This window comes from Loxodonta africana, chromosome 1 (genome assembly GCF_030014295.1).
Source record: "Loxodonta africana isolate mLoxAfr1 chromosome 1, mLoxAfr1.hap2, whole genome shotgun sequence".
Lineage (NCBI taxonomy): Eukaryota > Metazoa > Chordata > Mammalia > Proboscidea > Elephantidae > Loxodonta > Loxodonta africana.
In genome coordinates, this window is record NC_087342.1 from 182708089 (window position 1) to 182726761 (window position 18673).

Below are 18673 nucleotides of genomic sequence, written 5' to 3' on the forward strand. Positions count from 1 at the left end.
TGATTTAAAGGTAGGCCAGGACTAACACTGAGTAAATTCTAGGCCCTTCTCTAGACAGGACCTATAACTTATTGCTAACCTGGTGTCTGAAACATAGTAAGTACTCAATGAATATTCATTGAATGAAAGATATATACATATGTGTATTACTGTATAGTCATTTATTTTAAATTCTCAGACTAACCAGTTCATCCATGATGAAATACAGCCTCTGATAAAGCCAGTCTACGGAGATGGAAGAAATTAAACCTGAACCTCTGTAAAAAATCCTTAGGTCAGATATGTCAGACATGTTGGCAGCCTCTTTCACCCATATGAGATTTCCTTCAGAGAAATAAACAACTTGCTGATGAACATTAACTGATATTCCTAGAAAAACCATGCAAATACATATACATTATTATATAACAACCAAGACCAAAAAAATACATGGGAGAGGATTTCTTCCTTTAATTATTAATAGATTAAAATAAAAATAAACACAGATCTTTCTTTTAATACTGAGGAAACATTTCTGTCCATGATACTGACCTGTAATATTATGGAGTATAATATCTGACTGAAGGCAATGTGCTTCATCTACTAAATATTTTAAAGATCTTTTTCTTAGAGATGTCTTTCTGGATAAAAAGAGCCACTGTTCTTCTTCTTGAACTGGAAAAACAAAATGATTTGCAGATAGATAGGCATTAGACACATTAACACAAAAAGATCGATACCACCAAACCAGTTGCCGTCAAGTTGATTCCAACTCATGGTGACCCCAAATGTGTCAGAGTAGAACATACTCCATAGAGTTTTCAATGGCTGTGATCTTGTGGAATTAGATGACCAGGCCTTTCTTCTAAGGCACCTCTGAGTGGATTCAAACCATCAATCAAGTGCCAAGTAGATGAGTGCTTAACTGTCTGTACCACCTAAGGGCTCCATTTTAAGCAAGGGGACCACACTTGAAAGGGGCTACAAGTCTCAGGAGGCACTGAGGCATTTCATCTACAGTATAATCCACATTATTCCATGACTGATAGTATGAAGTACAGTGGCAATCAAGTAGGATTTATGTCTAAATGTCTACATGCCCTTAATTACCCCCAGAATAGCATCACATGAGATATCACCATTCTCAACAGTCTTGCTCCAGTGGGAACTCAACTTATTATCTTCATTCATGAGAATCTGACTGCTTGGTGGAGGCGTTCCAACCCAGACAGAGTGGATTGTTGCATGGCATACACACCTGTGGACAGACATTGGTTGTCTCTATTTGCCTTTAGCATCTCTTCCTTTGAGGCAGGAGAATAGTCTCTACAGAAATGAAATTTGAGGGCTGCAGAACTCTAATTGGTCCATTCAATTAGAAACTGATGCTAGGTGTGTTTGTAGGCACTTTGAGGGCAATTAATAATGCTATATAACAATCACCATAACAACAACTTTAACCCTGATCTATATTTAACTCACCCTTTGGACATACTTCTTGTATAACAAAATCTCTCCTTTCGTAGAGTCTAGTAACAGCCAAAACACTAAAGGTTGGTGATGGATGACATTCCATACCCACTGGCATATGCACGTGCAGATTAGGGTAAGAGGTATCTCAGCAGGTAAGGGGGTTCAGCTGAAAATAAAAACCTGATTCCTTATGCCTTTGTGTGTTATTAAAAACTCTTTTACTAGCTTTCCCCCCAAGAATTTCCAGTGCTTCTTAGAAAGCATTTTAATTTATTATTTTGCTCACTTAGGCTTCATACAATAAGTATGCAATCTCTTGAAGCAATTGCTAAAATGCCAAAGCCCAAATGGTTACTTACAAAATAATTACCAAAGTTAATTTTGTAGACTGAACATTCAAAATGGTAAAATGTAAATTACTAAAGTCTAAAAGCCCTGGTGGTGCAGTGGTTGAAAGTTCTGCTCCTAACCAAAAGGTTGGCAGTTTGAATCCACCAGCCACTCCTTGGAAACCCTGTGGAGCAGTTCTATTCCATCCCAGAGGGTGTCTATGAGTCCAACAAGACAGCAACAGGTTTGGTTTAATGGTATATTTAAAAACCTTAAGGAGATTGGAAGAAAAAAATATCTGCAAGGTATTAAATAACAATACATAATGTAAAAATGGAAATTAGGGCAGACAGCTTATATGTATCTGCTAAGTGTGTAAAAAGAAGCCCTGGTGGCAGAGTGGTTAACCAAAAGGTTGGAGGTCCGAACTCAAAACTCACCAGCCACTCTGTGGGAGAAAGATGTGGCAGTCTGCTTCCTTAAAGATTTCTAGCCTTGGAAACCTTATGGGGCAGCTCTACTCTGCCCTATAGAGTTGCTAGGAGTGGGAATCAACTGGATGGCAACAGGTTTGGTTTTGGTTTTAAGTATGTAAATGTGAGTCACACTCAACAGTAATTTCAACTGAAACCAAGGATTTGTTGGAGACTATTTTTTTCTTTCTGAATTCTTAAATTTTTTCATTCTGATTTTTTAATTCCTAAATTAGAATGTGAAAACTTTCAATCTAACCACTTCCTTCTATTTGTCAGATACTCTCACTCACTTAAAATTGAAAACTTACCAAGTGCCCAAAAGACAATTTTCATTTGGGCAGAAGAGTTGGGGTCTTGAAGTTCACCAGATGACCCAGGGCCTCTGAGATCTGAACCCACCCTTGCCACCCCTTAGTTCCTGTGTAACCCTGGGCCATACCTGCTGGGGATGAAGTAGTAATATTAGATTCTGCTTCCGGTCCCTCACCAACTTCATTTACTGCTGCAATAGAAAACCTATTCCAAAAACAATTGGAAAGATGTGTTTCACATGGCATGGTGTGAACGTGAGATAAAAATATAAGAAGCAAATAGTGTTTCTATTTAAAGGACAATGTGGCAATATAGGTATCTAGTTACTTGATGCCTCTGCTCAGGACTAAAATGACCATCAATCACATCCTTGTTTGCATTCCCCACAGACCAGTTCAGGGTCACAGAGGTTAAAAACTGAACTCTACTATCTGTATGACCCCCATTCCTCCCCTAATTTAAAGAGGCCTGAGTAAATGCTAGAAAAGCTAACAATAATAAAATAGTCTCCTTAGTGGTTAATAAAAATACCATTAACAGAATTTGATCACCTTGCTTTTTCCCATGTTGGATTAAATGAAGAGATGATATTCATGGTGTTTATGATGTCTTTGTTAGCCCATATTTACAAGGACCTTCTGAATTTTAATAGGAAGGCTGAAGAATTTTTTGCTTAGGCTGGTGTAATCAAGTAAGCATATTAACTTGAAGAAAACCACAATGACTTCAACCAATAGCACAGAGGCCAGGGAACTTCTCAAATACAATTAAACTGTTTTTTTACCCATGTTTCTTCAGAAAGCACAGTGAAAGCTGTGAAAGCCAGAACTCGACAGGACTGCCTTGTTTTTCCAGGTCTCTCAAGTTTTCCACTTTTGATAGGGTGCAGTATTACCACTTTTCTATCATTCTCTACTAGTGGAAAATATTCGCGTTTTCCTTCTCTCACAGGTTTCCACCTTACATAGGTTCTGGCTTTCACGGGTTTTACCATTATCATACCTGTGGCCAGGTAGTTACATTTTCCTTTGCACCACTTCATTCTTACCTGTAGGTGGTACTTGGTAGAGTCGAGTAGAACTGGAAGCTAGTCCTCTGTGTCCCTGAATCTAAATTCTGATTTTTGCTGGTTAGCCTTAAGTTATAACCCAGAATAGGTCCACCTGGGAATTGAGGTGGAGCCCAGCTGACTTCCACTGTGTCAGGACTGGAGCTTTCAATATTTCTAATGAAAGGAGCAGTTTCAGGAACTGGAAGAGATAACAGTAATATTGTCAGCAGCTCTGTATGAGGTTTATGTTTTGAAGATAGAATATGGGGGGGGAAGGCCTTGTTTTCAGAAAAGTTAACAAAAATGAAATATTTTTGTTAATACTGAAAGTGTTATGGAAATAAGGTATCAAAATGCCTATGAGCTGCAACTCGTATTTTTTTTTTTTACCTCTTGATCCCTAAATGACACTGGTGAACTAATTCTCCAAGATAATCTTTCAAAGGTTATTTTCCTCACTTCTAATTTATGAAAGAAAATTAAATATAAATGTGTACTAATAGGATAAATGTTCTAGGAAAAAAAGTAGCCAAAAATCTCCAGAGACCTAAAAGGGTCAAAACGTGGGATAGAACAAGATTAAGAAGGACAGAATCTGGAACAAAACCCAAGTCAATGATTAATATGAGTTGAAAGAAAGTTCTGAGGCCTTTTCACTCCTTAGAGTGCTGAGGTCTGCCTGGTTCCAACTGAAGATGTGGGCACAGATAAGCCTGACTTAGAACAGTCTGCTTCACTTTTTTTGGCACCAGCCCTAATGACCCAGACTAAACCCTCCTCACCCCAGCTCCCATGGTCCCCTTAGAGTTCAGGCTGACTGTCCTAAAGCAGCACCTTTTCTCTTACAAAGGATTAAAAGAGCATACATTAAATTATTCAGCATTCACTTGTAGATTCTAGAAGCTACCTAAGTGCCAAAGAACAGAAAACAAATGACCTGACAGCCTATCTTCCACTGACCAGTCTTTTTTCTTGTCTTTTGAACTTTCCTTCCTATCTATGTCTCCACCTAATTTTCATGACCACACTCTACCTCCCACCAAACCACACTCTGTGTCCTCTTGCCATAGAAAGATACACTGTTAATGATGTCACTTTGCTCTTGATAGACTTCATCACCACTGACTCATTGAAGTTGCAAGGAATGAAAGAGCCATCCTTCCCATTGGATGAGTTTTACAAAACCCTCTTAGTTGGCCTCTCAGCCTTTTTCCAATCCAGTTCCTTACCGACACTAAGACTAATCTTTGGCAAAAACAAACTTCCTTGCATCACTCTGCTCCAGGTACTCAGGCTCCTTGGTGAATAGGGAGTAGGAACCATCTCTCACTGATTCAGAATAGGGGAGGTCAAAGCAACCTGCCTTGCTACAATCAATGCCCAGACATGATATACTCCACTACAAGCAAGTTAAATGCCATCTACATGGTGTGATGTGATTACTGTAGAAACCACCCCACAAAGATCTTCCGTGAAATGGCCTAACAACCATTCCATTTGGTTAAAAAATCACCTTCAGACAGATCCCAGTGAAAAGGCAGTAACAGCATCTGACATCATGTATTTCTCGTAGTTAAAAGAGAATAGGATCACGAAACAATGGAACACAAAACAGATAAGTTTATAAGTTTTTATGTGGACTAGAAAAGTGAAAAAGAACCTGAATCATGAGATAATATCCATGGAAACTACACTCAGAGAAGAATCTGGAAGACCTGGACGGTGTACACGGGCTTACCCATTCAGGAGAGAGGCCCAGAAATGGCAAGCTAAATTTGCCTCCTTTGTTTATTATTTTGCTTTGACCAGCCGTGGCTCCTGAACCGTGATACCCTTCTAGCCCTGGAAAATGTTCCTGCACTGTTAGAGTACATGAGGCATTGCTTTCACAAGGAAGGATCCATGTCATCTACTTTGACCTAAAACACTCCAGACATGGCCCTAGGCTGGTGTCTGACCTCAGGTTCTAAGCAAGGATAACCAGGACATAATCAGTGGAGGTGCCCACACATACCCTGAGATCTGACAAGCAGGGAGGGGTTTTGATCAGGGAAGGAGAGAAAGGCTCTAAACAACTTCATCAGCTACACAGATCTGCTTCATCAAAGACCCAGTTCAACCTGGCTGTCTGCACATAACCACATCTCCGAAGTTAAGGTGGAGAGGCATCTCACAGCCTGGAGCAAGTACTCCCAGGTCACCAGAAAACTCTTTATGAGTGTCAGCCCCAGGCATTAGCCTCCCTGCAAGCCTTCTAGTCTTGAATCATTTACCTGTTGTGAAAGCCACCTCTTTAAAAGAAGAAACCAGAAAATGCTCCAATACATGTGTTTTTTTAAATCATCTCAGATAAAATATTGAAACATTAGCAAAACTTCTCAGCTAGTCTCTCTACCTCTACTTTCTAATCTCTCTCATGCCCTTAATCAATTCTATGTGTAGTTGCCAAAATTATCTTTTTAGAGGAGTATCTGATGGAATTACTTCTCTTTTTAAAAAACCTTCCACAGCTCCTAACTGCTTTCTAAGCAAAGTCCAAACTTTTTAGTGTGGCAGTCAAGACTCTTCATAATCTGGTCCCAGTTTGTCTTTCCAAAGTTATTCTCACTATTTCTCTTCATATATCTTATGCTTCTAGCAAATGGAATATTCACTTGTCCCCCTGCCTACCCAGGACTCCCTGGTGGTGTAGTGGTTAAGCGGTACAGCTGCTAATCAAAAGGCCAGCAGTTTGAATCTACCAGGTATACTTTGGAAACTCTATGGGGCAGTTCTACTCTGCCCTATAGGGTCACTATGAGTTGCAATCAACTCCACGGGAAGAGATTTTTTTTTTTACCCAGGACTCCAATCCTCTTGCCTCTACTCATATTGTCACTTGAACCTGCTCTTTCCTCTCATGTCATGTCCATTAAGATGCAGTCAAAATGATATTTCCTCCAGAGGCTTTTCTCTGATCTTTCATTTCAGAGATAGTATCTCCCTCCTGTGAACTTCCAAAGTAATTTTTAGTGCCTCTCTTATGCTTTTAATCCAGTGTTACCTTATTACAGGATTATTTAAATATGTGCCTTATTTATCTCCTTTAAAAGAGATTAAGCTTCTTAAAAGCATGATCTGTGCAACTAGTAGATACCCCCGAATATATTTTGAACAAAAGAACAATATCATTTATTTAGAACTTGTACTTCCCTGACTGAGAATATGCTCGTTGTCAGAAGAGGACCACCGACTCACAGTTAAAGCTATATTCTGATAGGGAGACGTTCTGAATAAAGGTTGGGAAAATGGTGAAGCATGGGTCCTAGCAGAAAAGAAGCTTTCTGTTGTTTTCCAGAGATAATGCTACTATTCCATATGCAATCACACTCATTTTCAAACATTTTGATTACTTGGCTATAAGACTTTGGCTCCTGATTATTTTCCTTCACAATCTCCTCCTCCTCTTCCTGACCAGCAAATGTTGTCAAGCCTCAGAGCTCACACCTTGACCCTCTCCTCTTTCCAACCCACACTCATTTAAGAGCTTGTCGCCTCTGGTCCCATGGCTTGAAATCACATGATATGCTAATGACTCCTAAATTGATATTTTGGATATCTCCAACCTACCTTCTGCATTCTAGGTTCATGTATGTAATTGTCTCCTTGACAACTCCACTTAGATATGTAATTGTTGTTTTTGCTGTTAAGGGACATCAAATTGATTTTTGAGTCACAGCAACCCCATGTGACAGAGTAGAGCTACCCCATAGTGTTTCCTAGGCTGATATCTTTATGTAAGCAGATCGCCAGGTCTTTCTCCCATGGAGCCGCTGGGCGGGTTCGACTCACCAACCTTTTTGTCAGCAGCTGAGGGCTTAACCAGTGCACCACCAGGGGTCCTTATTGGATATATAATAGGCATCTTAAATTGTACTTAGCGAAAACAGAACTTTTGGTTTTCCCTAGGAAAGCTGATCTCACCCTACCTTTCCCCATCTTAGTAAATGGCACCATCCAGGAATTAAGACTAAAAATCTGGCCTACCACACTGGACCCTCTATCTCTCCACACCAAATCCATCAGGTGACTCCATCAACTTTGCCTTCAAAACATATCACAAATCTTTCCACCTTTTCCACCATATTAGTCAAAGCCACCGTCATCATTTGCTTGAACTCTTCTCTGGTGTCCCTTCTTCCTCCCTTGCCCACTCCCCACTCCATGCAACTGCCAAGTGAATTTTAAAAATTTGAATCAGCCTCTCCCCTGGTTAAATTCTCCAAACACTTGTTAACGGATGTAAAAAAAAAAAAATCTGTCCTCCTTACTATGACCTATGAGGCCCTTTATGATTGGGTCTCTGGCTACCTATAGTATCTGTCTCCTTCTACTTTCCACCTAACTCACTGAGCTCTAGGCACACTGGCCATTTCTTGAATATACCCAGTTCATTCCCACTTGAATACCTAGCCCTTTGCTCTTGCTGTTCCCCCACCTAGAGAATTCATCCCCAAATTCTTGAAGGCTCTGCACAAATGCCATTCTCAGAGAAGCTTTCCCTGACTGGCACCCATCTAAAATATCTGCCCTACCCAGTCACTCTCTATTGCTTTATTTTTCTTCTTAGTACTTATTGCTATCTGAGATTACATTGTATTGTTTAGAGAAATGCCTCTTCATTTCTCATGAATTTTCTGTAAACACTCCTGTCTCTTACCCTATTTCTGTTTCTCTCCATGGAGGAAAGTAAGTGCATGTTTGGTGGCAGCAGCTGTTGAGCCATGTCTCGTTGGTGGAGGTAATAATTCAGAGGTCTCGAACGAGGAAATTTGGTCTCTATCCTTCCCTCTCGATTTAAATCAATAAGAGGTAGCAATGTCTGCTCTGTAGACTTGAAGTTTCCCTGAAGTTTTTGTTGTTGTTTGTTGTCATCGAGTGAGTTCTGACTCAAGGCAACCCGGTGTGTGCAGAGTAGAACTGATCCATAGAGCTTTTCTTGAAGTGGATCATTGTAAGATCTAAGCTGGGGAGTAGAGAGTTAGCAGTTTCATGCACTAAACTACATCACCAACTTAGTCTTTATCAGAAATAGTGGAGATAGCCCTGTCTCCCACCTGCTGACCCGTTTATCTCTAATTAGTTCAACACCCAAGTTAGGAAAAGGGATACTTCCATTGGGTTCCCTCACAACCCCAAGAAATAGTTTTACTTAGTTACTTTTGGCTGTCTTCCCCAACTGGAATACAAGCCCCATGAGCGCTGGGACTTTATCATTCTTGGCTCCTAAAACACTGCCTGCTATATAAAAGGTACTTTAAAAATACTTGTTGAATGAATGAAGATTTTTTAACGTTTTCTTCAGTGGCATTAAAAGTATAACATGAAAATAGCCAACTTTTGAGAAAAAAAAGGAAAGCAGATGAATCTTTTTACAGATTTCATTGTTACACAATCATAGAAGTTTATGACATAGGCAACAACGAGACTAAAAAATCTAACAAGGAACCAATATAGAACGTAACCACTTCTTAGCATATGTCTACCACCCCTCGGCATCTCTCACCTGGATCCCTGCAATGGCCTCCTAACAGGTCTCCCTGCTGCTTTCCACCCACACTCTCTACAGTTTATCCTCAACACAGCCAGAGCAATCCGTTAAGCATGCAAGTCAGGTCATGTCACTCCACTGCTCAAATCTCTGTGGTGACTCCCTAGTCCAATAAAAGGAAAAGCCACAGTCTTTGCAAAGGCCAGCCCACACTGGGATTTGGCCCACCACCTCTCTGTCCTCATCCCTGCCCACTCTCCCCTCCCTCCTTCCACTCCAGCACACTGTTCCTTGAACAGGCCAGGAATGCTCTTGCCTTAAGGTCTCCACATGAGCTGTCCATCTGCCTGGAAGGCCAAGTCTCAGGTATCTGCTAGGCTAAGACCCTCACCTCCTTCAAGTGTTTGCTTCATCTCAATGAGATTTATTCTGATCATCTTTCTTTAATCTTAGGAGTCCCTGGGTGGGGTAAACAATTAACACACTCTGATGCTAACCAAAAGGTTAAAGGTTCGAGTCCTCCCAGAGCCACCTTTGAAAAAAGGCCTAGTGATCTACTTCCCAAAAACCAGCCTTTGAAAACCCTAGGGAGCACAGTTCTACTGTGACACACATGGGGTCACCATGAGTCGGAATGAACTCGACAGCAATTGTTTTATGTTTTGTTTGTTTAACACTGAAACCTGCTTCTTCCCTCTGTTACCTCATTTCCAATCCCCTAAAAGGTGAGCCTGCTCAAAATGTTCCTCTTACAGTAGTCCACAGCATCTTCTCACTTACAATATTCTTTCCTTATCTGTTATGTTTACTGCTTAGAGTCTGTCTCCTCCACTAAAATGTGAGCTCCACAAGAGCAGGGGTCTTGGTCTATTTTCATCAGGGAAGTATCCTGAGCACTTAGAGCACTACTTTACACACAGTAGGTAAGCAAGAGTTGAATGGATCAATTAATGAAGTAATAATTTTATTTCATTGTTTAACATAGAAACGAGCTAAACCAAATCTTTGGAATAATCTCCTTATTTCACAAGTAACATGTGCACACCATACCTCCGTAAGGATGAGTCCTGTAACTTTGACTTGCGGGAGAATACAGTTGCAGCTGGGCCGTGAAGATCCAAACCACTCGAAAAACATATTCAGTGAAGGGATGAAGGGGCTCTACCACGTAGGTGAGCTTGGACACTGCCTAGATCAATGAGGGGGTCAGTAATCAGTACTTGCTGAATCACTGCCGTACACTGTGACTCCAGAGCACAGATTAATTTGTAGAAGGCAGATGGCCTTTTGGATAGTAGGCCACCCAAAGCCTGCCAGACCAGATGAAATGGATGCCCGGAGTTTACAGCTGAGCCACCTAGATATCAGTCTGCATAATTCACACAGAAATTCTCTCCTTCAAAATAACAGAATTTGTGGACTTTATAATCGGCAATTACCCCAAGGCTTCCATTCAGTTTTTTATATTAATATGCTTGATGTCTTGGGACTGTTTTTCCCTTAACTTGCTTATGTCCTCTAAAATGGGGACAGTCCTGGATTGTCTTAGTTTCTTAGTGCTGTTATAACAAAAAAGCGAGCCACAAGTGGGTGGCTTTAACCAACAGCAATTTTTCTCACACATTAGGAGACTAGAAGTCTGAATTCAGGGCAAGCAGAAGGCTTTTTCTGTCAATTTTTGGGGGGAAATCCTTGCCTCAGCTTCTCTAGCCCCAGCATTCCTCAGTTCCTTGGCGATCTCCACAGGGCATTTGTCTTTCTCCCATTTGTGCTTGCTTGCCTCTATGCCTAACTGCTGTTTTTATATCTTGAAAGTGATGAGGTTTAAGACACCCTACACTGATATGGTCTCATAACGACAAAGAAATGCCTATTGCCAAATGGGCTTACATCCACAGGTAGAAAGGTTAGGATTCCAACATATTTTGAGGGGACACAATTCAATCCATGACATGGACGACCACCCTAGACAGCACTTCTATATTAGAACAACCACCTCTGAGAATCCTCCCTGCCCTCCATTCTAGTTGGAGCCATTTTAGGTTGGATGGGCAGATAATGGCCAATGGAATGAGCAGTCACGTGATGTTGTATTGAAGAAATAATACTTATGTCCAATATTATATTTTCCTCATAAAATAAAGCCTTTATCATTAACAATTTGCAGAGTAGCAGAGATTAAAGCTCATCTAATAAAAAAAAAAATTTTTTTTTTTAATCCAACCCTTATCTTGTGGGTGAATCTTCTCTAGAACATCTTTATGCCTATAATTATACACAGTAATTTGGCAGTTTTAATAATCTGAGGGGGGGAATCTGTGCTGATGTACATAGACAGCATTTCATACCTCGGTATAAGTCCAGCTTCCCGGAAGTTGAGTGTATTTCCACTGAATGATGTATTTCACTCCTGAGATATTGGCAGATTTCCATCCTAATGTCACACTGTGGTTTCCAATGGAAGATGCAAAGGGTGAAGTGGGAAGGTCTGCATTTTCTGGGGAGAAAAGAAGATTTCATTCACCATGCACCCTGTCCCTCAAAGCAACAGAAACTGTTTCACCTAGTGCTCTCAGCATTTGCTTGCTGCAACTACATGTAGCCACGGTAACTGCCATTGACAGTAAGTGATGCACATTTAAAAACCAACCAGTTAGTCTCTCGGCCTTTCTTCCCATAGAGTTCACAGTTACATTTGATGGTTGTCTTTTCTTACAGGAAGATGACACGGAGCATTCTGAGACTATTCAGTTTTCTTTTATGATAACCAGTTGCCATTGAGTCAGTTTTGACTCATGGCAATCCCATGTGTGTCAAAGTAGAACTGTGTTCCATAAGGTTTTCAATAGCTGATTTTTTGGAAGTAGATCACCAGGCCTTCTTCTGACTTGCCTCTGGGTGGACTGGAACCTCCAACCTTTCAGTTAGCAGCTGAGTGCATCAACCATTTGCACCACCCAGGGACTCCTCTCACGATGCCACGTCCTTACAGGCAACGGGGGTGGGTGCAGAGAACACGTCTGTGGCACAGCAGAAACTCTCCATTGCCTCAGGACATGTGTCCCAAGATATTTTTGAAAGTTTATGCTACAATTCTACTGTTTCTGCCCGTCTTGTCAACAAATTATTTTTACGTACACAGAGTAAGTGCCTTAACCCTAAAGAACTCTGCATTTGGTTGGTCTCTGTTGCAAAGACAGTTCATGACTTCTAAACATTATCGACATTACAATTGACAGCACATGTTTATTGGGTGCTACTTGCCAGGCACTGTACTAGATTTCTGATGGTATGTACTGCTGGGTTAAAATTATTTTACTTTACTTTGCCTATTTTCCCTATATTTTGTCTGATTTAATGCTTCAACTCTCTTTTTTTGGGGGGGGGTACCAAATCACTTTATTTGAAGGAATGGTACAAACAAAAGAACTTCAGGGGATGTTTTGGTACAATTTATAGAAAAGGTAAAGGTAAACCCAACATGCATGTGCTGTCTTGGTGACCATGGAAGTCACCCCTGAAGCTGTGGGGGAGCCGGGCTAAAGCTTAGCTCTCTCCAGCACTGTCTCCCAGGGTGTGCTTGTCAAAGAGATACTCTGCCAGGCCAGATTGCTGGGCTCCCATCTTGTACAAACTGGTTATATAGTCACCCAATTCTTTGATGGATTTCACCTGCTCATGTAGGTAATGAGTCTCAATGAAGTCACACAAATGGGGGTCGTTCTTATCTGTGGCCAGTTTGTGCAGTTCCATTAGTGACTGATTCACACTTTTTTCCAAGTTTAACGCACACTCCATTGCATTCACCCCGCTGTCCCAATCGTCATAGTCTGGTTTCTTGATATCCTGAAGGAAGATTCAGCCACCTCGTTGGTTCTGCAGCTTCATCAGTTTCTCAGCATGTTCCCTCTCCTCATGAGATTGGTGAAGAAAATATTTGGCAAAGTTCTTCAGAGCCACATCATCGCGGTCCAAGTAGTAAGACATGGACAGGTAGACGTAGGAGGCGTAGAGCTCCAGGTTGATCTGGCGGTTGACGGCGGCCTCCAAGTCCTGATGGTAGTTCTGGCGCACCTGCGAGGTGCACGCGGTCGTCATGGCGGCGGTTGAGGAGAGGCGGCGGCGGCGGCGGCGGCGGCGGCGGCGGCGGCGGCGGCGGCTGCGAGGCGCTGGAGCGGCGGAGGCCTTGGGGCGTCCGAGGGCGTTGCCGTGAGGAAGTGGTGGAAAGCTGGCTGCGAACGGCCGGCTAGGGAAAGGTTGCGGAGCGCCGGGTTCCGTTCAAGCACTGTTGAAGCAGGAAACCGCGGCGACTCAGCGAAGACCGTCTCTTCAACTCTCTTTTTATAGAAAAAAAAAATGTCTCTAGTTGAGAAAGTATGGTAAATTTTGGTAGGAAGTTTGAAATGGTTAAAAACAAACTTTCATGACTTCAGTCTTTCTGGTTAAAAGAAAAGTTGACACAATTCTGATCACTACAAATATCGGATCTGGACTAATTAAAATCCGTACTACTAAGGTATTCCATGACCCAGAAAATGAAAACCATTGTTATGTGAGGGTTCAGCGTGCACAGAGGCCTAGCACGACCCTTTTCTGTTGATTTGTCTATTTATGGTCCATTTTTTGGCTATTATACTATATAAGCAAAGCACAGTTCCACTTTCCCCCCTTTTATGGTGTCAGACCCTCAACAGCAGGGACTGGAACATGCTGTAGAACATCTGGAACAGGAATCTAATAATGGAGTTGTCAGCAGAGTGAGGAAAAAGATCCAGGAGGCATCAGAAAAGATGAAAGTTGAGAACTGGGTAGAAGGGTCCAGAGTTGTATAAGCACAACTAAGTGTAAATTTCATAATTAAATAGCTCCATATATTTTAAAACCATGGTGATGCATAGGTAAAAAACAGGTAAAGTGATTTATTCTAAATTATCAAGGCAAGAGTAAAGCAAACGAGACAGAGAAGCTGGACGGAACTGTGTACTACTTTGAGTACATAGCAGAGTGGGTAAGAGAAGGCTCTGGAATCAGATAGTTGGGTTATAATTCCAATTACATCCCTTACTAGGTACATGACCCCAACAAAGTATTTAAAATCTCTGTACCTGAGTTTTCTCATCTGTAAAATGAAGTTAATAATAGTATTTATACCTTTGAGCACAAAAAGACCTGATACCTATAAATTACTTATAACAGTACCTGACTCATAAATGCCTAATAAATATTACCTATTTTTATTTCATTATGTTATTAACTATCATCATTCTCTACCATGTGGAAAAGGGGCATGGAGAGTATCTAAAATTGAATAATATAGCATACCCACAGATAAATGGACTAGGTACCAGATATGTCAGAGAAAAAAAAGTGTCTTAGGTACACGGGCAAAAAATATTTATTATGACAAATTAAGATATGGTCCTGTAACTATGAATGCCTTCCTTTAGACTTGGAACATATCATTTGTTAATGGTACATAGATACTTGATCCATAAGCAATGAGAAATTAAAAATTAAGCATCAATTACACTTGTATTTCTAAGAAAAGTATGTAATTACATTGGTAGTACAATTTTAGAATATAACAAAATAATGTAAATCAAAGGTTCCCAAACTTCCTTGGTTCTGGCAGAGTTAGTTTCTCAGAAAATTTTTTTTTTAATGGCTCCTTGGACCAAATGAAACACCTAATAGTTTAGTTTATTAAATATTATAACTTAATAGGTATGTCTGTCTTAACAATTTAATAGATATTTGAAAAAAACACATAAATAGGGGAAAATAATGTATTTATTTTGTTTTTAAATAACAATACTTACATAGTAATGAGACGGGTATGCCTGTTGGGCAATGCACAACTTCTCCAATCTAGGAATCAGATTGGACACCACCATCCTGATTCCCTGTTCCACAATGATTTCCACATGGTACTTGCTCTTTATCACAGCAATCACAAAAACCCAGGAAGGTAGTGCAATGTATTTATGCCATAAACTACCTCCAGCCAATAGTTCCAGCAGGGCCTAACAGATGTCAAGTATCCCTGTGTTTCCCTCAAAAAATGTAGAACCCGATGGCTCTCTGTAAAGTTGATGTGATGCCCTGGGACACCTCAGCGCACAGTCTGCAAACCACAGAATGCAGCTTTTTATCTACAGCTAATTCCCACTACACAAAAGAAACAAAGTGCAACAGGACAACCTCTCCACAAAAACGTCACGGCACATCATTTGTGCAACACTAAAAGGCAGAAGGAAATCAGGATAACAAGGCAAGATTCTCCTTCCAATTTCCAACAGCCATTCAGAGCAAGGAGAAAGCCAAAGAAACAAAGACTACAATATATGGAAGAGCCAAGCGTCTCCCAGTCTGGAGGGAACTGTCTATTTCTCAGTGGGAGGGGACCTTGGTGAATTTTGGAAAAGATAGCTGCTAACATCCCTGCTATGACTTACCAAAATGTTGGTCTTTTAGAAGCCACTGGAGAATTGACATACCACTTACACAGGCCCAGCCAGCTCTAAAATCAGGCACAGGGAGCTGGAGACATATACACTCGAGCCCCCTCCTCACTCAGAACTCAGCTACTATACATTTTACAAGTTTCCCGAGGCCTTATAGTGAGCCATGTACATAGCAGGTGCTCTACTGAATAATTATTAGCTAAATGATACAAGCCACTTTAAATGAACTATTTCTATTCTTGCAATTAATTTAAAAAAGTGGCATTCCCTGACATCAGGTCTGCTTAAAATTCATGTTTGTCTCTCTCAAGATAGAAGCGATTGTACCTACCAAACTTGAGAGTAAAACCTGGTCCTAGTATGGCCCACGCACACCTTTTCAGCTCAGTAATGAAGTCACTCCTGAGGTTCACCCTTCAACCAAAGATTGAACAGGCCCATGGAACAAAACAAGGCTAAAGGGACATACCAGCCCTGGGGCAGGGACTAGAAGGCAGGAGGGAACAGGAAAGCTGTTAATAGGGAACCCAGGGTTGAGAAGGGAGAGTGGTGACATGTTGTGGGGCTGTTAACCAATGTCACAGAACAACGTATGTACCGTTTGATGAGAAACTAGTTTGTTCTGTAAACTTCATCTAACTGCGATTAAAAAAAAAAAGAAACAGTAATAAAATCTGGTCCTAAACTTCAGTCATGTGGCACATTTCCCATTTTGTTCTGAAAGAATCTGTAGACTCAACTACCAGAATGGCCTCCATGTTTGAAATGATTGAATTTTCTCTCCATATATATTTTTTGATCATGCCGAGATATAGAAGTCCAGCCATTTTACTAAAGGAAGTCCCTGGGTGGTGCAAATGGTTAAATCACTCAGCTGCTAACCAAAAGGTTGGAGGTCTGAGTCCACCCAGAGGCCCCTCAGAAGAAAGGCCTGACAATCTACTTCTGAAAAATCCTGAAAACCCTGTGGAACACAGTTCGACTCTGACACACATAGGTCTCCACAAATAGGAGTCAACTCAATGGCAACCGGCTTTTTATCCTTAAATAAGCACACGTCACTATAGTAGTGTAGATTATTTAATAACAGATGTGTATGTTTTCTGACCTAGTACTTCCTCTTCATACGCGCCTTCTGCACTGCTGCAGCCGACCTCACAGGATTCTCGCTATGGAAAACAGGGAGGACGACAGTTAGCGCAGCCTTGGCACTAGTTTTGCTAATGAACTTCGATTAAATTTTGAAGTCTGAATGCCTGATATACAAATATACCTCTATATCAACTACTTCAACTCTAATACTTGCTAGTGGGATTAGACCAGTGCTTTTCAAAATTTTTCAACCATATTCCACAGTGAGAAATACATCTAATAAAAAATTTAGTGCACAATACATTGTTGAAAAATAAAGCCTTTTGAAACAGTACTTACTTTTTCTCCCATTTTTTAACAGCTTTGTTTAGATGCATTTCACATACCAAAAAATTCGCTCATTTAAAGCATACAGCTCAGTGGTGTATATTCACAGACTTATACAACTCTCACCACGATCTAATTTCACAACATCCCAGAAAGAACCCCATAATTGTGATGCCTTCTGATATGTGTGATTCTATTCCATTCTACTCCGTTTTATTTTGGTTACTGTGACTCTTGATTCACTAAACTGATTTCCTAAGCCTCTAATGGGTCACACTCTATAGCCTGAAAACACATGAGCTCAGCCATGTAATTATCTGTTTGCCATCTTGGTCGAAGGTTTGGTGAGCTAAAAACCTAAAGCACTCAACCTCGATGATGGTTAAGAATTGCCTATTTATTTCATATATCCATGCCTGCCTTGGAAAATTAAAAGTTGACTATCAATTTTATAGTAGATGAACTTTTTAAATAGATGTTTTAACACCAATGTCAAATTTTAAGTCTATAAAAACTTAAAGGATGATTAACATTTTATCTCATTACCCAAAAAGAGAGTGAACATATTGGTGACTATGACAGAAATTTTCTGCAACTCTTAACAGATGTATTAGCGTTAGTTACACACACACATACACACACGCATGCAAGAAAAAAAAAACACTTGGAGAAAAGACACACATTGTAAAACTAAGCGCAGTTGTGATCCATCTTCCTGCTCGCATTCAATTTATAATACCTAGGAAAACATGCTATTGTTTCTCAGATGATAGTGGAAACCATAACAATGCATCTGCCCCAAATATCCCAGGTAGAGAGGGCTGTAACCTGCAAATACTAACTGTCCAGTGTTTGATCTGCCCACTTAAAGGAAGTGGACCCTGATAAGCCCCAGTTTACTTAGTTAAGGATTAATTTAAATACCTCAGTTTGGGCTCAGGATTATTTAACTTAAGGGTTTAGGGTACTTTACATGTTTTCTTTGCAGGTTTCAGTAAGACAAATCCAACACATTCATTAACTGCAGAGAATAAACAGAACAAGTTGCTGCAAAATTTTACATAACATGGGGTATTTTTTAAGCAAGAACACTGAGGAAGAAAAAAGGAGATGGAATAATGTTTTTTTGAAAATCTAGCTAGTTATGATGCTCAGGGGGAATTTGTGAGCTTATGTTAACTTGAGTTTTCCAAGGGAAGATATATAACAAAATACCCAACTACCTGAGAATCCAAATGTCACCTCAAGTAGAGGTAAAGATACAGAATAGCCTTTCCTTCTCTCTCTGTCTCTCTCTCTCTAATTTTAAATCCAATCCTTAAATCTTCGTGGAAGCAATCTAACATTGGACTTCAGATGAGGTTATCCAATGTTTCCCAAGCTGGGAGTTGACTAGAGAGAACCTAGAGGTGTTTGAATTCATAGAACTTAAGGGTTTCATTTCTTAAAAGTGTGGGCAGCTGGTGTTTAAAAAATTATATATTTATTATACACACATGCACATATGTATATATTAATGTGTGTGTATAATACTGTATGTGTTACTGAATGGAACACTTACGCAGCACATTCCATGCTACTGAGCTGCTGCTCCCACTGTGGAAGCCAAGTTCACTCTTTTCTGTTATGTTCCTATCAT

At 40.5% G+C, this 18673-nt stretch overlaps 2 protein-coding genes across 7 annotated transcripts in view; both read right to left on the reverse strand.

The window, feature by feature from the left end:
• Positions 1-18673, reverse strand: part of ROS1 (ROS proto-oncogene 1, receptor tyrosine kinase) — a 125246-nt gene that overhangs the window by 93302 nt on the left and 13271 nt on the right. For 4 of the 6 annotated variants that reach the window (XR_002784102.2, XR_010322788.1, XM_023540278.2 and 1 more), the window contains exons 5-11: positions 16724-16784; positions 11500-11648; positions 10202-10340; positions 3619-3820; positions 2698-2774; positions 532-654; positions 185-369 (exon numbers count right to left, since the gene is read on the reverse strand). Coding sequence is in view for 4 of the 6 variants with exons in the window: in XM_023540278.2 (XP_023396046.2) it covers positions 185-369; positions 532-654; positions 2698-2774; positions 3619-3820; positions 10202-10340; positions 11500-11648; positions 16724-16784 (936 nt within the window). In the remaining 2 variants the exon portion in view is untranslated. Of the gene's footprint in view, positions 1-184; positions 370-531; positions 655-2697; positions 2775-3618; positions 3821-10201; positions 10341-11499; positions 11649-16723; positions 16785-18673 lie in introns of those variants that run through there. The other 2 variants (XM_023540365.2, XM_023540324.2) reach the window with 2 other exon arrangements.
• LOC104846507 (ferritin heavy chain-like) lies at positions 12536-13280 on the reverse strand. Its single transcript, XM_064290250.1, is given in 1 exon segment — positions 12536-13280. A coding segment is annotated over 1 exon segment (552 nt). The 5' UTR covers positions 13250-13280; the 3' UTR covers positions 12536-12697.